Source organism: Olea europaea, chromosome 18, assembly GCF_002742605.1.
Source record: "Olea europaea var. sylvestris chromosome 18, O_europaea_v1, whole genome shotgun sequence".
NCBI classification, from domain to species: domain Eukaryota; kingdom Viridiplantae; phylum Streptophyta; class Magnoliopsida; order Lamiales; family Oleaceae; genus Olea; species Olea europaea.
The window spans coordinates 1,236,294-1,262,190 of record NC_036254.1 but is presented as its reverse complement, the minus strand read 5'-3'; the positions used below and the strand labels follow the sequence as shown (position 1 = coordinate 1,262,190).

Below are 25,897 nucleotides of genomic sequence, written 5' to 3'. Positions count from 1 at the left end.
TAGCTCACTGGTGGCAAATTTACATGGGAGGTGGATTAGTCCATCTTCTCTTCATTTCAGATTTCCATCGAACTTCTATCAGTTTCCCGTCTAATCCATAATCCCTTTCCATAACAAGGTTGATTCCCTCGTCTGAATACCATCCAACACCAATACAAAGGATTCCATCGTTATTCACATCAACATAGGTAGTAACGCCTCCAGGCAGCCACATGACAGTAACATCTTGCATGTCCAGCATCTCTTCCTCTCCAAAGTAAACTGGATTTTCCGGCAAGCTTCTCTTTTTCAGATTCTCGGTGCAGAGATACACATACGGCGTGCCATTACTTTCCTCCGCTGCAATCTCTTCTTCACCATAGATAGGAGTTGCACTTATCTCGAAAACCTTCCAGGAGCCTGTCAGCTCTGATGGTTGAACTCTTTTTCTCTGAGAAAATGGCTTCAAGTCTGCCTCAAGGTCACTGTCGTAATTGTTAAAAAGTTAAGGAGAAGAGAAATGAAAGGGACATCTAAAGGAAGCAGAGGCATGCATATTATAGTTTCAATCTTCAAACTTGGATTAACATAACGTGAATGCAGACCAAAGAAACGCAGGACATATTCATCAAAGCAGATACAAGAAGCAGGAAACCATATCGAAAACAGAAGTGAAAAAATATGAAATAAACAAATTGGGAGGGAAAATACACTGGTTGTATTGAAAATTAAGGATTAAAATATCATCTCTGTAAAAGGAAAATATGACAAGGTCACGAATCAATATTCACAAAACACACACTAGTTTATGGACAACAAAGAGAGAAATATGCATTTTCTGTAAGTAGCTCCCGTCGTCTTCAAACCCTCAAAGCGGTATTTCCTATGTTTTTTAAACAGATTTTTGTTTTAATCCAAGAAATTGCATTTTTTTTTTTCATCAGCAGGAAATAAAGGACTTACAAAACCTAAAATTTTTCCACTCCAAATAATCAAATAAAAGCTCTTCTTGAAGATTTAAGAGCTGACTCTCACCATATATAATCAAAATAACAGAATTGATGAATTTTGGGGCACTCTTGTATGCATCACTAAGCCAAGAAAAGGAAGATAGGATTCCCTAATATATGGCCTCAAAGGACTGAAGAAATAATTACTCAGAAGAAGAAGATACTAAAGTAATCATTTTTCTCAAATTTTAAAGGAACTCGCATAATCTAAAAAAATACATAGCTAATCCCTGTAGAGATTTCCCTTTCTGGTTAGACTTTTCAAATTGAATGACCTAGCCCGAAATCAAGTTCTAATATTATCATAATGTAGAATCACAACTTCGTTATTGCAAAGCAGAGTAACTTATTATTAAACAATTTTAGCAATAAATTTTGTACAGGGCTCAAGGAACCTTGGAACATATTGGCATCATCCAAATTGTACGGGAAAAATAATTTTATTCTTTAATGGAAAACGGTACCTGTTGTCAGAGATATTGGCTGGACCAACCCATTGTTCTTCATAAATTGCAACCCTCATAATTTGGATATCTGAACCCCCATTACTGAACTCTATAGTATGCACCACTCGCAGTCTTTTGTGGCACCCTTTAACCAAGCACTAGAAAGGAAACAAAGAAAACACAATAATTCTCTTCTTGGATATAAAATGGTCCCATTACATGGAATGGAAGTTTGGATAAGAAACTAAAAATTCGAAATATTGCTATTGGATGTATGTTCTTTTAAAAGCCATTGGCAGTTTAGAAGAAATATATATAAATAGTAGAGATCTAGATTCTAGAATGGTAGTCCACCAACTGTAAAATTAAAAATAAATATTGGATACAGAAGCAAACAGAGCCTTGCTGGCTGCTGCCTGTCACGCAAGTTTTGGGAGATAGCAGCTTGATTTGTGTCAGTGAAGAAACTCAAAGATATCTATCTAATACAAGACTGTTTAACAAAACAATAAAAATATTTATTAATGGAACAAATTTAATCTACGTAATAAGTTGCGTTTAATTTTTCAGAACATTTATCTTTTATTATCAGAAATAAGAATCAACAATCTTGGTGCCGAAAAATACTAGGTCAATAAAGACAGAAAATGAATAGATGGAAATTAACAAGCAATGCCTAACGATTTCAAATATTAAAAATTAAGAACGCATCCTCAGTTGCATAATAAAAGAAAATTTGAAAAAGAAGGTAATCAAGAAGGACCTTCACGAATAGAATAAATTATTAGAAAAGAGAAATTTCCAGCCTATGCGGCTGTGTTAAAACGGAGAAAAAGAAAGAAAGAAAGAAATGTATGTCAACAAGTAAAGATGGCTCCTAATGAGAATACGTGAGGTTGTAGGAATGACTTGCACAGACCCAAAGAAGTTCCTACATTAGAGGAATGATGATATTCGAGTAGAACATACTGGAAGAGAACAGGAGAGTTGCGCCAATACTGTGCATGTACACAAATTAAAAAGGAAATCAGCTTTAGTCATGAATTGTAGTTTGCGTTAAAATTGACATACACAATAACATTTCAAGATTATAAACAGACTTCTATGTACAATTTTAAACATTATTTTAATATGTTATTATAATCATCTATCATTTTCATCTTCTTGGACAAAAAGCAACAAGACACTGGCAGTCAAAAAATACATCGTTAACAAGAAGGGAAATTTTAATTCCCATGATTACTAGCCATATCTAAGTCATACCACGTTCAACCATAATCCATAAGAAAAGAGAATATAGAATATACTGTGTTCCATAGTAATTCATAAAGAAAAGAGAACACGGAAGACACGATGTTCAAAGTAATTATTAAGTAAAAAGAACATAGAAAACTTAAATGCCAAGACAGACATACTTGTTCAAACTTGAAAGTTGGGGAAAGGTAATATTTAGATTCATCAATATCTCCCACGGGAATATCAACTGGGCCTCTCGAATAAGATCCATCCTGCAAAAGGAGCACTGCAAATTTTTAATGATGATGTGATCACCTTGATGATATGATAATCATATATCCTCCATGATCCACTATTATGTCGTAATATTATTAAGTGCTTGTGCGAAAATGTTTTTGAAAAGTGATTTTCTTTGGAGAATGTTTAATATTTCCTCATCTACAATAATAATTAAGTACTTGTCTAAACCACTGAAAGGCTATGGAATAAAAACAGCGAGTTGAATTAATTCTACCTCGAAGAAAACAAGGCCAGGTTCCATTCCCATGACATCTTCTTCCAACACATCACTCTTGGAAAAGTCAAAGGATTCAAGTTTTGGCAGAGAGTGACCTGCTAATTTTTTATTTGATGTTCCCATCATGGATTGGTCTATGGATATCTCTTGACTTTCATTACCGCTTCCATTAAGTGGAGCTTCACCGTAAGGATTCAACGTAATCCAATTTATTTTTCTTTGTAATTGAGATTTATGAGTCCCAGAAGAAGGTGGTGTTGCCTTGATATAGGAAAGTGTATAGCAGTCAAATAGGTTCTCATCCTTTCTCCCTATCTCAATTGGCTCCATTTCTGCAGTGATTGGAGAAAATACAGCTCCAGCTCCCTTCCATATACCACTGACACTACTTGTAAATGTATTCCATGCAGGTCGAATAACTGGTTCCTGAAAGAATGTCAACACTATTTGAAGGTAATATTTCTTTGGCCAAATGCACATTTGAAACTAAAGTTAAATAAGGTTTTTATGTGGTGGTTCCATTTTCGCAAATTTGATTTCATGTTAGGCCCAAAATTTCATCCTACTTCGAGCATGCCCAAATTACTTGGACTTCATCATATAAATCCTCAGAGAAAGATTGAGTTTTTGGACTCTACTTATGATCCTATCTGATTTCAATTTTAGTTGCCAGACATAACTACAACTAATCATCAAATTTTTAAGGACACCATAGAGGAGAGATTTCTCAGAAAGGAAAAATATATGAAAATTCTGCAGAAAATTAAGTAACTAAACTTTTCATTATCAACCCAGAAAATTTTAACTGCAAAGGACTTCTAGCGTACTAGCTTCTAATGCTAAAAAACATTGCGTTTACATCCTCCACATTCAAGTCAAACTTTTAAATTTATTATAAAAAACTTACTGGGGATAAATATTTTAATTTAACGAAATTTTATCAGCATCTCAAACAGCCCAAATATTCATTATCTTTTTGAAAGAGTTGAAGCCCTAGAACCCTGCAAACTTTGTGTACATATTCCTCATCTCTACAATATGGAATTCTAAGGTTCTTATCAAGTTATGGCATGACCAAAAGCATTGATCCATGCTTTACAGTTTCACCCCAAACATTTCCTGCTCAAACTTAATTCCTAACATGAGAGCTAGCAAAAATGCATATAATGCACATACATAATGAGATAATGCCTAGAATTTAGCAACGTTTTCCCACTTATATGAAATGGTGCTAGCGCTAATTATACCAAGGTCCCCTTCTACGAATATCAGTTTGTAAAAATATTATGCCCTTGTTTGAGCCACATTATTTTCATTTAATGGGAAATGTGTGGTTAACAAATAAGGAAAAAATTTGGATTTGCGTATAATATTATTTTATTGAAAAATGTGTGCTTGAAATAATATCAAATTACTCTTTAAGAATGTATTTTTTTGAAAGAATGTGGGTCGAACAGGGAATATATTTGTCTTTCGGTCGTATGGCAATTTTACCAAGAGATACAAGTGAATATACAACCGTATAAATACACCCATAAATTAATATACAATCTGTTTATAGCCACACATTGTTGAAACAAATCTGAAGGGTACATTTAACACTATGTAGGCAAAATCTAGTTCTAAGAAAAAATCAATTCTAATTCATTGCTTAGGCAACTTAAATGTACTAATTTCACCGAAACAAGTCCATACAGGCTATAAACATGTACAATGAAGGATTATGATATACACAGTAAGTGTAGGAGAAATTTCACCTGGGTGAGCGAGTCTAGTTCTATACCATGCCCATTAAATTTCTATCAAAACCATATAGAACTTATTGACGCTTCCGTGGCACAATTCTGAAGGGCGCACCTATCTCATCTAAATTCGTATACCTCATTCGTTTTTTTGATCAAATATCTAACTTGTACACAATTTTAAAAATGGTGCCGACAAGGCCTGGACCCAAGTCTTTTGCATGGCTCTCATACCATGATAACCATCTCTTATTAAAGCATAAGCTGTTAATCATATTCATTAATATCTTATCTTCAACATATCTAAGCATTTTCACCGTCATGAAATTAATAAAAATCTCGAAAGAATTATTTCCAAAAAAAGTAGAGTAATGAGAAATACCTGAGTCTGCAGAACTGTTTCGACCTCCATTAACATAGAACCAGACACCATGACTTTATCACCTCTCCTACTGTAATTCTTCATTCTCCTCCCACCTCTCTTTTTCCTCCTCCTCAATTTCTCCTTACCTTTATCTGATTTCGCTATTTCGTTATCAATGCTCCAAACATTTTCTTTACCCTTGACTTTCACTCTCTCTCTATTAGTATCGTTAAACTTGAATTTCCCACTATTTTTACTGACACTGGGATTCCGATTGTTGTTTCTCTTGTTGAAATTGCACGAAATAAAGGGATAAAAATTGCGCCTACGAGTACAAAAGGAAAAAGGGAATTGTTGGTGGCTGTGTGTCAGTGAGAGACTACCGAGGGTTTTGCAGGCGTCTATACATGGCGATTGCATTGTTTTACAGCTACAGAGTGTGAAATTGATGATTATTGGATTTAACTTCAGGGTTTCAGGGCGGCGGTGGCGGAGGCGCTGCGCTGGGGGAGTGAAAGATTTGATTCGAGCGACGGTTAGCAGTTGCTCTAGAGTCTAGAAACTACATTCGGATGCCCTCTCCCCACGTATTCTATTGAACTTTTAACTACAAATTATAATCCCATTCAGTAAAAATTAAAATTCATATTATAATTTAAGGCCCCGTTTGGTACACATTAATATAAAAATAAGAATAAAAAATATAGTCGTTACGAATCTCACACAAAAGATAGAAAGTCAAATATGGGGGCTTGATGTGATAAATAACGATCATATTTTTCATTTTAATGGACAAATAATGATAAATGAACGGGGGATAAATCAAAGACTACCATTAATTTTAACTCTATATTCTCCGGAATCACAATTTGTAACTACATAATTTATCAACTTTTATTAAAATCTATTAAAAACTTAATTTTAACCCCACCAAACAGTGCATAATATTTGTGAATTCTCAAAACATTTCCTCTTCTTATTCAAATACATTTCTTTTCTATTTATGGTCCAAGCAGCGGGGTAAGAAAATCGATAAACTACTTTGGAATAAGTTCAAGACAAGGTTCCCATAAAGCTAGGAATAATATTAGAGTGAGGTGGGTTCAACTGGCGGGACTCGACCTATTAACCATAATGTTATTCATAGTCGTTCATTGCGATAGTTGTCTTACATGACATTCTTTATGACAGCTTGTGATTTAATCTATTAATGTGATAGTTTTTTTTTTATTTTAAATATCAAATCACTAATCGCTATATGTATGTCACGTAGAACGACTATAATAGTAAGTGACTTTAAATAGCATAATTCATTAACCATTGGGAAGAGCATGCTCATGCTATATTAGGAGAGGTAGTTTGTCTTGATGATCCCACCGCCTTGCTCACGAGGCAACCAAGTGATGTTTGAGCATGAATTGATGGCACCTAGTGCATAGGTGGCTGCTTTTACAATACTCAAAGCTAGTCACTTAAGAACTCTCTAGTTTGCCCATTCAAGTCGGTGAGTGGATCGTACATGTTTTTTTAAGCTCAACTCATCCTCGAGACTCACTTTCGGGGCAAGTTGAGTTGCGAGCGGTTCGTCCCAATGTCCATCTCACTTTCGGGGCAGTATTTAATTTGAGCATTTAATTTTTGAGAAAGTTATGTACTTCATAATTCCAAATATACTGGTGTTTGTTTATAAAAATAGTATTTTTGTAAGATAGGTAGGGATGGGAATGGCTAGGTTGGGTCGATTTTAGACCCAATCCGACATATAAAAACGTCCAAGTCAGTTAGGTGAATTGATGTTTGAAACGACTAATCCTACTGCAAAAATTGAACCAACCTTTATCGATTCAATTTGGGTTGGTTCGGTTCGGTTTATATTATCAATTTGGTCTTCGGCTCACATTAATTAAAAAAAATATCAGACTTCGTAAATATATGACAAGTTAGCAGGTCAAATCAAAACTTTGCTATGTAAAATTTTGTTTGTTAAGCAAATCTCAAATTTGCACGCAAAAGTTGAGTACGTTGGAAAAATATCGAGTTGGCTGTATAATCTCGAGTTTGAAGTTAGATAGTGAAGCAAACTCGAGATTTGTACAACAAATTCGATATATGATGCTATCGAGTTTTTCGTGTAAATCTCAAGTTTGCTTGATTGCTTAACTTCAAACTCGAGATTTAATCATCACACTAAACTCCAAACTAAGTCTTCTAATATACCAAAAATGTCCGTTTTAGTTTCCATCAAGCACAAATCAGTGAACAAAGTGAAACATTATAGTCATCCAACCAGCACATATCAAGCCATAAAAAGTATAAATGTTACATGTGGGTTGGAAATTTTTTACCCGTCAAATCGGTTTCCCTGTCAGGTTAGTCTTTCCCAAGCCCTTACATTAGGATGTAGAAGCTTGGAGGAGATGAAATTTCACGATGGCTGCTTGTTCAGCAACTTTGTAGTTGTAGTTGCACGAGAACAAGTTAGAAGAATGATGAATGGTGTAGAAAAGCTTGCCGCATCTATATTTAAATTCGGTCAAACCTACAAATCCTCCGCAACCCCCTCTTTCTTGCAAAGACCTCAAGGGCGAAGTAAAATTACACGATTTCTTAGATCGGATTGTCTTCATGACGACGACGAATGTGTTGATTTTTAGATTCTTGTTAGTGGTAATGCGGTTGCAGTGACGGAATTGATGGTAAGATGGAGTGGTTTGTGGTGGTGATGACAATGGTTGTGAGATGGGGTGACTTTAGATCAAAATTAATGTATTGGTGGTGGTTTCGACATTGATAGTGGTAGCTACTATAGAAAGTGGAATGAGTAATGACAATAGTGGTTTTGACATTTATTGTAGAATTAGTCGGCAGAATGCACATACTATGTTATGTAAGCACAATACACTTTTGTTACGAAAAAAATAAAAGGAAAAAAGTGAAACTATGGTGGAAAAATATAATAATATCTTGGGCAAAAATTATGATGTGGAAATTACATAGAGGTCTACTTTTAAATATTGCATTTCAAAAATCAAAATTATAGTTTATATATACAAAAATCAAATGATAATATAATGTTTAATATTAAATAATAATATTATAAAATTCAATCAATTATATACCCACGTTCCAAACCCTAATATTCATATTCATTTTGCTTTTTCTCATTCTCTCTCTGCTCTACCTCTCATTCTTTCTACCTTACCACCACCATCGACGAAGATGCCGAAGAAAAGGGAGCAGCGATGCACACCACGTGAGGTCGTTGGAGATGCTTCTCTCTATTTGCTATAGATCTTGTGGCTTTGGGTTAGGGATATTATGGCTGGTGATGGTGACGTCGTCATCGTGATGGCGATATCGCGAAGTGGTTCCAGGCAGTGCGCCTAATCAAGCGCACTAGAAATTAGGTTTGGCTGTTGTTTTTGTGTTGGTGTTGGTAGTGTTGGGGGCGGTGGTGCCATGGCTGTGGTGGCTGGTTGGTGTTAGTGGGCGCGATGGTGATGGCGACATCAACGAAGTGGTTCCAGGCGGTGCGCCTTCTTACGTTTGGCTGTTGCTTTTGTGTTGTCGTTGGTGGTGGCGACAATGATGTCATGGTTGGTTGGTGTTGGTGGCGGCGATAGCAACGAGTGGTTTTCTTATATATGCTGGTGGCGTTGGTTTTTATTGGTGGCATTGGTGGTGGATCTAGCGATGATAATGGTGGTTTTCTAGTTGAAAATGTTGGTTCGTTGGTAGTTGTGGCGGTGAGATGGTGGTGGTTTTGAAGTTGAAAATGATAGTTTGGTGGTAGTGGTAGTGGAGAGGTTGCATTGCTTTTTGTTGGGCGTAGGGTTCGTGCCATGGTAGAATGGTGTTCATGACTAATTATTGAGATTGTGACCATTAATCTAAATACTCGAGTGGTGACTTATAAAATTTGTAGTTTATGATCGATAAATAAATTGTGACCTATAAATTTTATGATTTGTAATCGATGAATAAATTGTAACCTATAAAACTTTTGATTTGTGATTATGAAATAATCTATGACCTATACAATTTTTGATTTGTAAAATAACTTGTGACCAATTTGTATAAAGTTGTGACTTTAATATATTCAATTAATTAATTAATATTTGATTTTTGAAATTTTAAACATTGCTTTTTAATTTTGAAATGGACGATACTTAATCTTTTAGATATGAAATTTTCTCAATTATGATCACCTCTTCCCGCCACCCCTCTTGGGCCAGGTTGAGCAAACAAGGATTTGATTGAATTGGGATTGATTAGTCCCATCTGGTTCTTTTTGAGACCCTATGTTGAAGTTGAAAGATGGAGAAATTTCATTCAGAATTTCAAAGGATGATGTTTGTATCGAAAGGGGTGTGCCGAACCGTGTCCCTCCCCCTCACAAACATGTGGGCCCCATGTGTAATTTAATAATTCGAATCGAGGTCCCACCCAAATGATGTGAGTAGTAGGTAAATGATTATGTACGTGTAGCATGATCCAATTTCAAATGTTCACACAACATCCTATTTGGTCCCCATTAAATTTCATTCTATTTTTCTCTCTTCTATTTTTAATCACACAATTTTTCATAAAATAATTTTACACGTAAACCAAAAAATTTGCCTTTTTTTTCAACATTTTATTTTTCAAAAAAATATTATTTCATCCATTCTCATTTCCAGAAAAGGGGGGCAAATGGGGACGAATTTACGTGCTTGACTTTTCTTATATTTTCAAGCTAACACGTACTCATTCAGAAAAACTCTTGAAAACCGATGCCGCCCTTTTATATTTAAAAGTTTTTATAAGTTGAGGCTTTCTTCTAAATATTGTAATGCATTTAAAAAAAAAAAAATATATATATATATATATATATATATAGCATATGTTTGGCCCTCATTTTTTCAAAAATTCATTTTTTTTTTCAAAAATACATTTTCAATCATATATTCTATAATAAAATAATTATACACGTAAATTGAATTTTTTTCTTATTTTTTAACTACATATTCTCCAACAAAATACTATTTTAAAAGATATTTTTGCCCAAAAATATGGCTCAAACGAGGACAATGTTATTTCAAGAAATGTCTAATGAGTCAACAAAGTTTTCTCTAGCAGAAATTTAGGTTATCAAATTTTATGATTAGGGTGTATCTCAAATCATGTTTATATTTTAGATTATTATAACTCACATCTTTGACACTTCGACATGATTAGATTCAACATGGCAGGTGATAAATTTTGTAAGATAACCCTAGTAGATGTGGGTAAAACCTTTTTGGTCCTTGAATTTATAGTAAAATTTCAAGTTAGCCCTTGAACTTTGTTTTGTAAAACTTGCCTCTTAAATTTATGATTTTATTTCATAGTCACTCCGTTCGCATTTGATAGTATGACTAGTAAGGAAAATTTTTGTACTTACTAGTAAAATTATTTTATTAGAATAATGTATGGTTAAAAATGAGTTTTTAGAAAATGAATTTTTAGAAAATTGGGCTCAAACATAGGCATATTTTTCTTGTCAACATCACACCCTTTTTTAAAGAATAATACTATTTGTATATAAGGAATTATAGAAAGTTTTATAAATAGATGAGATGTCAAGAAGAGAGCGGAAAAAATCTTCTTCTTCTTCTTTTTTTGAAAATTATGACTCAATCATATTTTATCACGTCATGTGTGTATACATCAATATGTAAATAGTGATATATACAATACATGTAGCACAACCGTATTTTCAATTGGCACAATTAAAAAATGGGAAAAATTAATTTTAACAAAATAAAGGTATAAATGAAGTCATTGTTTGATTTAGTTAATGAAAATTGATAAAAAAAAAATTAAAATAAAAAATTAATTTTAATTACATATTTCATGATATCTACAAATTTTATCAACTTTTAAGTAATATATTTTATCAATTTTTATCAAAACCTACTAAAAATCTAATTTTTAACTAAACTAAAGAGATTTTTTTTTCTATTTTTATAGAGTGCCTTGCTTGAACTTGGTACATATGTTTTTTTCATACAACTAAATATTTTAATCCTTATTAATTTCATTTGGCCTCCTAATCAAACAAAGACAAAAATGTCACTATATAATGCACAAATGTGAGGGCCCTAATGTGTCTCACACACCTATATTTATTTCAACATAATAATGTTTGTGACTTGAGAGAATCTCCATATCTTTGTACGTCTACTTTATTTTGGAGCTTCCTCCACAAGTATCATAAGTGATGGACAACTCATATGAAAAGAGAGCAAGCTGATTCGATATACCAAATTTAAAGCAAGGTAGACAACTTCTACTAAATAGAAATCGACATAACTCGAGGATTACACAATATTAATAATATTAAAAAGTAAAAAAATTTGTTCATAGTATTGCCTAAATTCAGTAAGACATATGTAACATGCCTCGATTGTTTTAACCATACATTCTAGTCGATTTTTGGTGGCTTAAAACTTAAAAGAAATAACCATGCCCTCAAAATTAATATATTTAACAAGAATGTTATACTATATTCTTCGACATATTAAAACATTGATTTATATTAAAGTAAACACATTCTTAATATTAATATAAAAAATGAATCATTCTATATTTCCACATGCTTTCACATAAGATTGAACTTGAGATTAAAAATTTCAAACTTTCTATTACATATACCTTGCAACTGGTATTTGGATGTTTTTGTTTGAATAGTACGAGATGAAAGTCTCATATAGAATAATATAATACAAAGAAGAATGACCTAGTGCTTAAAATATCAATAAGTTTTTTAGATTGTTGAGACATATTTCTCTTCTGATCTGTCTCTCGAATAAAGCCGAAGGAGGTTCAACTGAATGAATTGTGCAATAGACATTTTCCTTCTTAGTGAATAAAAAATGTATTGTACTATTTTTTCACATCAAAGCATTAATATCTAAAGTAAAGAACACGCATTGGACCACAACATGGTTAGCACTTGAAAGTCGTAGAGCTTCTAATTCAATGTTGCATACCTTTTAAAGAAATTATAGTATTGTGTCATTGTTGATGTCAACTCTTCTAAAATTGATTAATATTCGTTTAATATATATATATTAAACTCCAAGTCGTAATAGTTTTTTCCTATTGATTATTTAAATAAAAATTTTGAGATTTCTCTCAAACTTTGTCAAACTTAGGAGTGGGTGCGGTCCGATTTGGTTCGATTCCATAGGGAACCGAACCAAATCGAATACCAATGGGAATTTTAGAAATGGAACCATTGGTTCCATAGCTAGCTGTGGAACCGAACCAATCGGTTCCGATTCGGTCCGATCCGATTCTTTACATTGAAAATGTCAACATAAAATATTCACTAATAAAAACTCTAAAAATTCTACCAACGTGATACTTTTAACAAAATATAGAAGAACCAAACATATTATTCAAAGATTTATTTAGGTATAAATTTACAAAGTGAAAACAAAATAAAAATTTCGTATCCAAAGTGAAAAAAAAAAAATTCGGATCTTATAAAGTTTGGTTCCCATACTAGAATTGGGAACCGGACCAGAACCGATCGGTTCTTAAAAATTTGTCCCGAAATCAAATTGTTTTTTAAAAGATTCGGAACTGAACCGGCATCTTCTAAACGGTTCTGGTCCGATTCCACCGATTCTGGGAAAAAGTGACCACTCCTAATCAAATTTTCTTTATAAAAGCAATTAAACTTCGATTTTCGAACTTTTGAGTATCACATAATCAATAGATTTTTTCATTTGTTATTTTACATTTTTATACTTTCGCTACATCACGTGATCATATTATGTTATCTCCACGATAATTTTAGTGTAAATATATTCATGCAAGGCAGCGTTACTATAATTAGCAATGAAAATCCACAAACTATTCAACTTTGTTGGAAACCCATGCGTGTGGGCCATCACAATAAGTTGAACGTGTTGACATTATACATGTAATCGACAAGCAAAGTACAGAGAGTCGATTTTTTTGGAGTGTGTAACATGAAAGGACTTCAAACATCATGACATGGTACCACACTTACTCAACATCCCATGTGACAAATCCACCAACCACCCAAATTCCAAGTGATTATTTCATGCTTAGCACATAAATTACTCTTTAATTTATGATATCTCATGAAATATTTTAGTGAAAAATATGCTTAGTTCATAGGTCAAAACACAGTCTACATTACTTTGACTCGAATGTTGAAAATGAGACACGTTCTTGTGGCATGGAATAGTTTATAATGAGTATAGTAATGTGCTTATTGAAATTAGTGATTTTCTAGTAAAGATTATATATCATGTGATGTGCTATGAGCTCAAAGTTGTTAGTTCTTGACCCTATATTGTATGCTTGGTCAATGATAGTTTGCGCACGTTAGTGCCAAGCATATGTGTCTTTGCAATTACGGTAGATCGAGCTGATCCTGAATTGACAAACGAACAAGAGTTACATATTGAGCTAAGTCAAGGCTAATGTCAAAAGAAGAAACTTGCACTCGAACCCCTACCTTGAGCAAACCCAGATCGAGCTCTACTCTATCGGGTCGATGAGAATGTAAAGTATTATTGTTATCTTATACTTTTTACATTATATTCAATGTTGTCTCTGTCATTAAAAATAGGCTAATAGTTTCACTTAGTGCAAGTATCGAAGTAGCAACATCATAACTCTATGAAACTCTATTCAGTTTTTAGCATCATTATCAGAGTAGCAACGTTGCAACTTTAACAAAAACTCTATCCAGTGACTAGTGTCATTGTAGTTCCAAAAACCATTGATAATAGATCTAACTAATTAATATGGCGTGTTTATTAAAGTGGACTGGAAAACCTTGAATGGGAAGAAGATGAAACCTTTTTTTTTTTAATCCTATTTAAATTTGCCCTATACTGCATAAAAAACATACCCACGATTGATTTTCCACTTGCATTTAACCTATACTTGGCCTATGTTTATAAATTATTTATAAACACTCAAGTCACATTTCATCCATTCATTTTGAGATTACCACAAGTAATATACACTTACTCACCACTCATTTCTATCAACTTATAATTTAAATCATATATAAACACTTATCACTATCCACTCACAATCAATTGAGGTTTAACGTACATGTACATAGGTAATTATGTTAGTATCTCATGTTTTATTAATTACACCACATTATAATTGTATTTAAGGATTTCAATCTTTACTCTCCATAGCACTTATATTCTAACCTTTTCTATTAAGTTCTTATCTTTAACATCTCTTTAATTATCTCACCTCGCCGCCGATGATAATTTCTATCAAAATATTTTGTTTGTGTACTTTAAAATGAGGAAAAATATTGTCACCTATCGCGTTTACTATTTTAAAATATAATTGACAAATAAGTCGTTTTATGCCCTCTGAATTAACTTTTTGACCAAAAAAATTAGGAACATCAGTAAAAATAAACTAAGAGGATGTTTGGTAGAGATTTTAATCCAATTAACATCAATTTTTTGACCGTTATTTCACTATTTCAACCGTCATTTTTGAATTCTTCTCTCACAGGTAAGATCCACTTTATCTCTAACGGTCAAAAAATCAATTAACAAAATTCCTACCAAACAAACACTAAAATTGACTATCTTCATTATAATAAACATGTAGGGCGTGCTTGATAGGGTGGAAATAGAATTGGAAGATGAAATTGGAATTGGGTTTTCCAACTTTCGGTGTTTGATAATTTTTTTTCCTATGGAATTCGAATTCTTGATTTTCTTGAAGTTTGGACTTTTCTTGGTTTTTAGAGAAAACCAAACTGCTGTAGTATTTTTTTTCTTATTTATTTATTATTATTTTTTTGTTAGCTATGGAAACAAATTCTAAAAATTATTATAAAAAATATTTCTCTTTAAATGATAATTTTTATGTAAAACAAAGTCAAACGAACACTAAAAAGTAGATGATTTTCTTGAAATTTTTGTTTTTTTTTGTTGGCAATGGAAACAAATTTCTTCCTCAATACAAGTAAAATTTATTCTTTTAATTGACAATTTTCATGTAAAACAAAATCAAACGAACACCAAAAAATACTTTTATTTCAACATTTTCTACGTGAAAAATTATACGAATCAAACACAATAATTTACAATTGTCAGGAAAACAATTCTAGATAGTTCAATTCCAGGGAATTCGTTTTTTAGAGAATTCAATTCCATCTTTGTAATCAAACGGACTCGTAGTGTATACATTAATTTCGTGCGTGCATTTTTTCCACTTAATCAATTAAGGATTCGTTGAGTTGTACTAATTAATCAATTAAAGGGTTTTTTTTTTTTTTTTTTTTTTTAAATCCACTGACGATTATAAATTGTTTGGGGGACCTGTGATATATAAATTGGGAGATTGATTTAAATTAATAAAATTTTCAAATTCGTAATGACGAAATCAACTTAAAGGACGCGGAGGCCACGCACTCACCAGAAAGAGAGATGCCAACTGAAAAGTGAGAGAAACGAGAGTATCTAGAGAGAGAGAGAGAGCCGATTTGCCATCTGCATACGTACATTCATTCGTATCTATAATTAATCGTCACATATAGAAATTATGGAGAGAATTGTTTTTAGGATGCTTTCGTGGTGTTTATTCTAATTCAGTGAATCAGTGGATCTGGAAATCTTTCTATTGACCTGCATTTTGTGTTAGTTTCCATCGTTTAGTTCAAACTTCAGCACTATAATAGTGAAATGAGAGATTTAAAGAAGCAGCTGTGGGAGTAGAGGGAATTTTTGGAAAATCAATATTTGAAGAAAGCGAAATAGAGGAATGGATGACAGAGGAGGAGGATCATTTGTTGCTGTGAGGAGAATTTCTTCAAGTCTCGGCCGAGGAAATAGTTACCACTCTACTTCTGGTATGTTCAATTTTTTTTTTTAATTATTGTATTGTAGATGTACGTATATGTGTGGAGTTAATGTAATTGGAGGTTCTGGATCTGTTAATTGATGCATATTTACATTCAAGTGTTAGTGAGTTTCCGTTTTCTGTTTCCAGTAATGCACGAACTATCTTTGATGAGGTTTTATTGCTACCCTTTTGAAATTTTTGACTAAGTTTGTTTTAGCTGTTTCAGAATCTTTCTTAAATTTTCACACTTCTACATTGCGGAATTTTATAAATTGTAAATTGAGCAGACCGTTAATGATTGAAGTAAGTCAAGAGAAAGTAAAAATAAGTAAACTGGAAGTCATTTTTTTGGCCAAACATAGTTGGGGAAAGGGTTAATTTATTTAAGTTCAGACACATGTTTGACTAAACTTAAAAATACTTTTTAGTACTTTTAATAGTTTTCTAGGCATATGTTTGACGCGTCTAAAAGTAAGTCTATCTTCTTTCCAAAGTTACACTTTTTTAATTTTTAAAAGTAAATCTTAACTTACTTTCTAAAAAGTAACTTTTAAGCACAATCAAAATAAAATGCTCTAGTGTTATTTGCTGAACTAGTTTCGACCTTTTATGGCTTCTCAATCATAATGGTACGTTAGTTATATTGCTTAAATAGAATTACAGTGGGTAAAACATAAATCAACTGTCTCAACTTTGCTCTATAATAATTTTATTATTATTATTATTTTTTTTTTTTGGGAGAAGTCTAGTTATATAAACTTCACAAATTTGAAGCATTCTAAAAGTAGTTAAGTGACCACGTTGCTTGATTTTTCTTCAATTTATGCTTGTTTTACTGGCCTTAAAGATGAAGTTATCGAGGCAGCCTTCTCATAAAAGCTGAACTAATATTTCTTATTACTGTATTATAGTTTTAATTACTTAAATGTTGGTATGTTCGTTAAAGTTTCCAGAGCACTGGAATTACAATAACTAATAGCCTCCCAAGTGAGGTATTGCCTCCTGAAATATACTTGCATGTCATTTATTTAATATTTTTGGCCAGAGCATCTCGTAGGTTGTCAAACAAGTGTATGAAAGTAAGCTGAATATCGTTGTACTATTTTTTGTGTATAATTACATCCTCGAATAGATCATGCAATTATGCATTTAATTGATTATACTGAACTTGCAAAAGTAACAATGATGTGTGTGCGCGCTTGTTTGACATCAACATGTTACATACTATATTGGGGAAAGCAATACAAACACAAATGACATATGTGCGTATCAATGAACAAAATAAAACAGAAAAAAGAACAACGAAAAAATAGTTTAGTTCAAGGAAACCCAGACCTCCCAAAGTTTTTGTAATTTGAGGTACCAATAAACCCCCGAATACAACAATAAACTGTAGAATAATTCTCTTCATTTGAGTTCATTCATAGGATTCGAATACAAACAAAATGAATCATATTTCCTAAAACTAGGGAGCACTAGTTAACTCCATGTCTACCACTACCTATTAAGTAGTTAAAAGTATACCACTAATGAAAAAATAATAATAATAATAATAACAACCATAGTCTAATTCAAGAAATAAGAAAAATACAAATAAGAAAATACAAATAATTAAAATATAATATAATCGTAACAGGAAGCTGACCTATTTCATATCTATTTGCTGAATTTGCATTCTAGAATATTTTACTCATGCATGGTGCTTCAGTATCCAAATTTGTAAAATGCCAATTATTTTCTTTCATTACAGCAGAGGTTGTGGCAGGATCAGCAGCATGGCTTGGCAGAGGCCTTTCATGTGTTTGTGTTCAAAGAAGAGAGAACGATGCTCACCCATCATTTGATTTGACGCCTGCCCAGGTAATATTTGGTGGATTGATACTCTGGAATTTGGTTTCGTATCATCTGGATTCCTCCATTTACTATATCAGATAATTATCTACTTGGCTTTGTGTTAATTAAGATATTAGTTTACAGCACTCTTTTAGGTCATTAATTATGCAACTAATGTTAGGCAATAAACACTAATATGTGGAAAAAGAATTTGTATTATAACTGTCTGTCTTGTTAGTGGTTGACTATCTCATATCAAAGTTGGTTATTGATCATGGTTGTTTAGCCTGAATCTTTGTGTGGCTTTCATTACCAAATTAATGCACATCCATAAAAATGTGGTGTGCCCTCGAGTTAATCTCCAACCGATCTGGAAAACTTTTTATTGTTAAACGAGGATAAATTAGACATTAATAGATGGGCACGTCAATCACTTATGCATACGTGCTTTCATGAATTTGTAGTAGAACAATTTGTGCCAAATATATAGAATGTGACATTGCCTCTGTTTCTCATCTTTTCATTTTTCATTTTTCTGTTGTTTAAGTTAACAATATCTGGTGATTGAGTAACACTTGAGTCATTAGATTTTGATGTTCTATTTCACCTTGTGCATTAGGAGGAATGTCTACAGAGGCTGCAGCAGCGGATAGATGTTGCTTATGATAGTTCAAATATCGAACATCAGGTATAGTCCTGCTTACATCTCACTAACTTATCAGAGCTTATTTAAAACTCAAGAAGATTTTCTTCCTGCTCATGATACAATTAAATTGATCCTTCAAACTGGAGGCCATCCGTTTGGTTAGAACAGAAACTCAGCTTTGATGATTGCCTCTCTCTCTAATTTAATATATGCTTTGTTGTTATAGGAAGCTCTGAGAGCATTGTGGAATGCAGCCTTTCCTGGGGAGGAACTTTCCGGTTTAATATCTGAGCAGTGGAAGGAAATGGGTTGGCAGGGAAAAGATCCGTCTACAGACTTCAGGTAAATATTATTTTCTTCAATTATTTTCAGGTGTCTCATAATCTCATTATCAATAGATAAATTTTTGTTTCTTGTAATTCCTTTGTACCTTTAACTTATAGGTTCCTCTGTCAGGGGTGGTGGTTTCATATCATTGGAAAATTTGTTATTCTTTGCTAGGAACTTTCAGGTATGACCAGTCTCTCTCTCGCATGCACACGCCATCTTGGGTGCACACTCACAGGCCCCGAATGCATAGTGTAAACAAAAACGAGAATATGGGTCAGAAAGAGGCAAAAACAAGAATTAAACTTGTTCCGGCAAATCACCACCACCAAGGAGAAAATTGAGAAAACCACATACTACAAGATTTTCCTTGCGCTCTTAACTTCTCCCTTTAAAAAAATAAATAAATAAATAAATGAAACTGGACAACTCACCATACATCTCTCTCCTGCCCCCCGCATACTACTCTTCTAGTTTCTCTCGCCTCAATTTTCTCTCCCTACGCCCCAACAGTCTCTTTGAACTCTCTACCTGTGACGTGATTCTTTTTACAGAAATCTTTCCAAGATCTTCTTCGAAAGCAGGAAGGTGATCGGGCCATGTGGGAATACCCATTTGCTGTTGCTGGTGTCAACATCACATTCATGCTTATTCAGATGCTCGATCTAGAAGCAGGTGTCTTCTCTATCTCTTTCTTGCTTGAATGTTTAACGAAGAGTGATCACGTGAAGTGGTAAACAAGTTTTTTAAACATTTGAATTCTGGAATGTCATCAACATGAAATTGAATGCTTCTCTTTTTTGTTTGCTCTTTCTTTTTCCCCTCCCCCGGGCTCGCACTCTGGGTTCCCTTTGAATGTTAAGTAGAATCTCAATCCACTATTGCACTGTAGTCTATCTTACAGCAGTTTGGCTTTGAAGTATTTGAAAATTTTCCTTGCATCTCTATTCATTAAAAGTTGTATAATTATTTTGAATATAATACTTCACTTCAGGGAGATTAGATTTGAGTGTTTGATGTAGTACATCTCCTAATCTTTTGCCTAACGTCTGCAGTAAAGCCCGGAACAGTGGTGGGAGCAACCTTTTTGAAGTTTCTTGCAGGTATGCTTGGCAACTAATGTTGAGAATTTACTTAAACATGCACAGCGGAATTAAATAATTTCAATTTTCATTCAGGATTCAGATTTGTATTTAGATAAGAATTGTGATAAGAAATATACCTTTTTTCTTGATTTTGTAATCTCCTTGGCGTTATTCTTTTCCAACAACTTGAATCTGCCTTCCACAGTTGTCCAATTGTCCAGTCTCCCATGAAATCCACACGGAGAATGGACTGCAACTGCTTGGATTTTTCTTTTTGTGCCAGCAAGAATAATGAAAACTTTATGGACCTTAAACTCTAACCATATATTTATAAATAATCAATCCAATTAATTAATTTATCCAACGATTATTAAATTAATTAATTGGCGATTTGCAATCTTTCAATTCTCTTTTGTGTGCGACCTATTAGGTTCTCGACTACGATGCCTAACGATGTGAAATATTATTTTGATCTAATCAAAATTGATAAATTAAACACCTTTTTAATTTATCACAAATTCACACTCGCCGTCCCAGATTGACGTCTAGCAATGTATCAGGGCAACACATGCGACGAAAAATGTCACGTGGTATGACAAAGCTAAAACTGTTCATTTACCATGAAATTAAAATCCCTTCGTCAATATGATCCGATCAACTACGAGATATGGAAGTGTGTCAAACTCGATTATCGATCATATCTTTCATTCTACTATTAAGTCAATATGAGTTGAAAACTCCTTTTCGACTTATATGTATACCTTGGCCAAGGATTTCGTTATTGACTTAATTGAACGAAATGCAGATCACAATCTCTGACTATCTAAGAGTAACGAATCCTCTATTGGTCATTCACAACCTTCATATGGTTCTTGACATATCCGAACGATATCGTATTAGCGGCCCTTAGCATAACAACATCCAACATCGTCAAAGTATGACTGTTTTCATACAAAGCACTATGATTACCTCAAGTCATAGGACCAATTCCACTACCGAACGTTAGAAATTAACCACTGACACTCAGATAGTTATCCATGTGGAATCTCTCAGCGGGTCTCCAATATTTTGTTCTACAACAAAACATCAACGTGTTCATTTAAGTGTCACCACACTTTAGTTTGTGAGATCAGCTACTCACTTCATAAGTAAGAAATGCTACACGTGATGGTCTATCTGTATTAACGATATTCGTATCTCGTTATTACTTACGACCACGATTTATTCAAGATCCAATCATTCGTAATTTGTATCTCACAATCACAACTCCTTGTGATTAGCAAATCACTTAAACTTGGATCTTCGGACTCTATTATTTAATATTATTTATCACAAAATAATTTTAATAAATAATAGATCTTGCCAAAATTAAATGTATTAAACATATTAAAAGTGTTTACAACCTAAATCGATTGAATCTCGGGCACAATACTTACAAACTCCCACTTGCTCTAGATCCAATCACTCATGTATCTAATACCATAACCGTCCACATGACGATCATGTTTCTGTTGTGACAACGGCTTTGTTAGTGGATCTGTAATATTGTCATCTGTGGGAACTCGCTCTATCGTTACGTCATTTTTTTGTATAATTTCCCTGATGAGATAATATCGCCGTAGTACATGTTTGGATCGTTGATGAGACCTCGGTTCCTTCGCTTGTGCGATGGCTCCATTGTTATCACAATACAAAGGTATGGAATCAACAATGCTTGGAACGACTCCAAGTTCATTAATGAATTTCTTGATCCAGACAAATTCCTTTGCTGCTTCAGAAGCAGCAATGTACTAGACTTCTGTTGTTGAATCAGCGGTTGTCTCCTGTTTGGAACTTTTCCAACTAACCGCTCCATTGTTGAGAGTAAACATATATCCTGATTGAGACTTGCTATCATCTTTGTCAGTTTGAAAGCTGGCATCAGTATACCCATGAATTTTCAGTTCATTTCCTCCATAGTTTAAGAACACATCTTTAGTCCTTCTCAAGTACTTAAAAATGTTTTTAATCGCTATCCAGTGTTTCTCACCAGGGTTTGCTTGAAACCTGCTCGTAACACTTAGAGCATATGAAATATCTGGTCTCGTACATAGCATCGCATACATGATAGATCCTTTCGCCGAAGCATAAGGAATCTTATCTATACGCTCCTTTCATCATGTGTTTTAGGACACATATCTTTTGAGAGATAAATCACATGCGACATGGGACATAAACCTCTTTTAGACTCTTCCATATTAAATCTTCTAAAGATTTTATCTATATACGAAGATTGGGATAAGGCTAGTAATTTTTTAGATCTATCTCTATAGATCTTGATTCCCAAGATATACGCTGCTTCTCCCATATCTTTCATGGAGAAATTCTTCGACAATCATAATTTTACCGATTGAAGCATTAGGATGTCGTTTCCCATTAATAATGTCATCGACATATAATATTAGAAATACGACCGCGCTCCCACTTGTCTTCTTGTAAACATACGGTTCATCTTCATTTTTGATAAAATCAAACATTTTGATTATCTCATCAAAACGAAGATTCCAGCTCCTAGAGACTTGCTTTAATCCATAAATGGATCGATTTAGCTTACATACTTTGTTGGCTCCTTTGAATTCAAAACTTTCAGGCTGTGTCATATACACCTCCTCTTGTAAGTTTCCATTAAGGAAAGTAGTTTTGACATCCATTTGTCATATCTCATAATCATGGTATGCAGCTATTGCAAGCAGAATTCGAATGGACTTTAGCATGGCTATAGGCGAAAAAGTTTCGTCAAAGTCAACGCCTTGTCGTTGTGTATAATCCTTTGCTACTAGCCTTGCTTTGTATGTATCGACGTTTCCATCCACATCGACATTTTTCTTGTAAGCCCATTTACAACATATCGGCTTTATCTCACCTGGAAGGTCGACCAAGGTCCAAACTTTGTTTTTATACATTGAATTCATTTCGAATTCCATGGCTTCTTGTCATATCTTCGAGTCAACACTTGACTTCGCTTCTACGTAATCTGTAGGTTCATCATCCTCGACTAATAATACTTGATTAGTAATCCTGAATTCGTACCTTTTGGGAAGTCGAATGATCCTACTTGATTTACACTGAGTTGGAGTGTTCTCAGGGTTCTCTACATCCTGATCAAGAGTCTGTCCGTCAACAGGTGTAGGATCGGACTCAGGTTCATCTAATTGGTCAACAGTATCTATGAATTCTTGAACTCCTTCAAGTTCTAGTTTGCTCCCACTACCATCTCCTAGAATAAACTCTTTCTCTAGGAATATAACATGTCTTGATATGAAAACCTTCTTCTCAACAAGATTATTAAACTGATATCCAATTGTCTCTTTTGGATATCCCACAAATACGCATTTGTCAGACTAAGCCTCAAGCTTATCTGATTTATTTCACTTTAAATAAGCGTCACAGTCCCAAACTTTCATGTGAGATAAGTTTGGTCTTTTTCCTCGCCATAGCTCGTACGGAGTTTTGTCAACCAATTTAGATGGGACACGATTAAGTGTGTAGTACGTAGCAATTAGTGCATGATCCCAAAATGATTTTGGGATGTTTGCATAGCTCATCATAGATCGCACCATGTCTAACAAAGTGTGATTCCTCCGTTTAGATACACCATTATGTTACGGTGTATATGGTGGAGTCCACTGCGAGAGAATCTCATTCTCTTTTAGATAATCTAAAAATCCTCCCTTTAAATATTCTCCACCTAGATCTGATCTCAGCGTGAGAATATTTTTACTAGTCTGTTTCTCTACTTCAAGTTTGAATTCCTTGAATTTTTCAAGTGCTTCATACTTGAATTTTATCAGATACACATAACCATATCTAGAATGATCATCAGTGAATGTGATGAAGTAAGAAAAACCACCTCTGACAGTTATTGACATGGGTCCACATACATTAGTATGTATTAGTCCCAGCAGCTCTGTGGTTCTTTCTCCTTTTCCAGTAAAAAGGAACTTGCGATTGGCATTTGTCAAATGATTCAAAATCAGTTGACCCCAAGTATCCATCTTTATGTAACTTGAAAATGCGTTTGTCGTTAATATGGCCCAGTCTGCAATGCCAGAGGTATGTATTATTTAGATTATCACTTTTATGCCTTTTATTTTCTATATTCATAATAGACGACTCAGTATCAAGAATATAAATTCCATTTTGCAACACACCACAACCATAAAAGATCTCATATTTATAAAACGAACAACGATTGTTCTTAACATTAATTGAAAAATCATTCATGTCCAAACATGAAATAAAAATAATGTTTTTAGTAATGGCGGGAACAAAATAACATTTTTTTAATTTTAATACTAAGCCCGAAGTCAGTGGTAAGAAGTATGTCCTACAGCTAATGCAGCAACTCTTACTCCATTTCCCACACGCAGGTCAACTTCTCTTTTCTGCAGTGGTCTACCTCTCTTTAGTCCCTGCATATTTATACAAATATGAGATCCACATCCGGTATCTAATACTCAAGAAGCTAATGAAGTAGACATATTAACCTTGATAACAAAAATACCTGAAATAGAAGTTTCAGAAGATTTCTTTCCCTTCAAGCTAGTGAGGTAAGCCTTGCAGTTCCTCTTCCAATGACCTTTCACTCCACAATGATAGCATGGGTCATCAGATTTGGTATTGTCCTTGCCTGCTTTGACTGTTTTGTTATTACCCTTAGCCTTTTTGGATTTTTTTTAAAACTTCCTTTGATTTTCCTCTTAGTACCCTTGGAGGAATGAATAGCTAAGACATGCCTAATGCTAGCCTTGACATTGGGCTCCACAGTTTTAAGCATATTAAGCAACTCAGGGAGTGTACATTTGATCTTATTCATATTGAAGTTCATAATGAATTGTGAATAACTATCTGGCAGAGATTGCAAAACCAAGTCAATACTTAGTTCATGATTCATAATAAAACCCAACGAAGCCAGTTTTTCAACGAAGCCAATCACCTTCAGCACATGAGCACTGACTGAAGATCCCTCTGCCATTTTGCACCGGTATAGTTGTTTAGAGGTCTCATACCTCTCCATACGAGATTATTCATCATACAACTTCTTAAGATGAAAAATCATAGTATAAGTATCCATACCCTCATGTTGCTTCTGCAACTCAGGTGACATAGCTGCAAGCATCACACATGCTGCAGTGTTATCGTCATCACTGTGTTTGTTGTAAGCAGCCACCTCTTCCTGAGTGAAATTTTCAGTAGGCACCACTGGAAAGGAATGCTCAAGGACATATCCAATTTTCTCATGCTTGAGAACGATTCTCAACTTGCGGTGTCAATCGAAAAAATTTGGTCCGATCAGTTTGTTGGCATCCAGTATGCCTCTCAAATTCATATGATTACTCATGATTCAAAAACTATAAATGACGGAAAAAACGTAGAATTAATATGTATTATAATGCATATGCACAAACTCAATATGGATTTTAATTAAATGTGCTCCCACTGTTTAAAATGAATCCATGACCCTCATACATAAATTATTTGAATCCACATTTGATTCCCATTGGGCTGGGATCCCATTCGTTGTATCAAGATCTTGAGTGTACTCAACAAATCCTAATAAAACATTTGAGTAGATATTTTTATCAAATGTATCTCCACACAACTTCCAGATCATTAAGCTGACAACTCTTTTGTCTTCACACATCTTATGTGTTAGCTTAACATGCCTTTAAAATTTATCTCCTTGAGTGTACTCAACAAAAGATAAATTTTAGTTAAGTCAAACCCATCATTCAGAAACATCAAATATTTCATAGTGTCAAACATATCCCTAATAGACCAGC

The 25,897-nt window shown here is 33.8% G+C and overlaps 2 protein-coding genes across 5 annotated transcripts in view; one reads left to right on the top strand and one right to left on the bottom strand.

The window, feature by feature from the left end:
• Positions 1 to 6: 6 nt before the first annotated feature.
• Positions 7 to 5,884, bottom strand: LOC111367083. The gene is made up of 5 exons (XM_022987787.1): positions 5,313 to 5,884; positions 3,186 to 3,614; positions 2,851 to 2,943; positions 1,454 to 1,593; positions 7 to 464 (listed from the first exon to the last, which is right to left on the bottom strand). Exons 1-5 carry the CDS (start codon positions 5,712 to 5,714, stop codon positions 20 to 22), a joined length of 1,509 nt encoding a protein of 502 aa, XP_022843555.1. The 5' UTR covers positions 5,715 to 5,884; the 3' UTR covers positions 7 to 19.
• A 9,808-nt stretch (positions 5,885 to 15,692) lies between these two features.
• The window catches only part of LOC111367082 (ELMO domain-containing protein A-like), a 14,817-nt gene continuing 4,612 nt past the window's right edge, over positions 15,693 to 25,897 (top strand). For 2 of the 4 annotated variants that reach the window (XM_022987782.1, XM_022987785.1), the window contains exons 1-7: positions 15,696 to 16,191; positions 17,935 to 18,044; positions 18,637 to 18,705; positions 18,890 to 19,005; positions 19,120 to 19,174; positions 19,545 to 19,665; positions 20,046 to 20,093. In XM_022987782.1, coding sequence (XP_022843550.1) covers positions 16,104 to 16,191; positions 17,935 to 18,044; positions 18,637 to 18,705; positions 18,890 to 19,005; positions 19,120 to 19,174; positions 19,545 to 19,665; positions 20,046 to 20,093 — 607 coding nt within the window. In that variant the 5' untranslated portion in view covers positions 15,696 to 16,103. Of the gene's footprint in view, positions 16,192 to 17,934; positions 18,045 to 18,636; positions 18,706 to 18,889; positions 19,006 to 19,119; positions 19,175 to 19,544; positions 19,666 to 20,045; positions 20,094 to 25,897 lie in introns of all 4 variants that reach the window. The other 2 variants (XM_022987784.1, XM_022987783.1) reach the window with 2 other exon arrangements.

Excerpts from the sequence above, each read along its gene's own strand:
- LOC111367083 (XM_022987787.1), bottom strand. The coding sequence starts at position 5,714 with ATGCAATCGCCATGTATAGACGCCTGCAAAACCCTCGGTAGTCTCTCA. Across the intron at positions 2,944-3,185 it reads CTGGCCTTGTTTTCTTCGAG|GATGGATCTTATTCGAGAGG; the intron begins GTAGAATTAATT and ends CTCCTTTTGCAG. Across the intron at positions 465-1,453 it reads GCCAATATCTCTGACAACAG|TGACCTTGAGGCAGACTTGA; the intron begins GTACCGTTTTCC and ends CAATTACGACAG.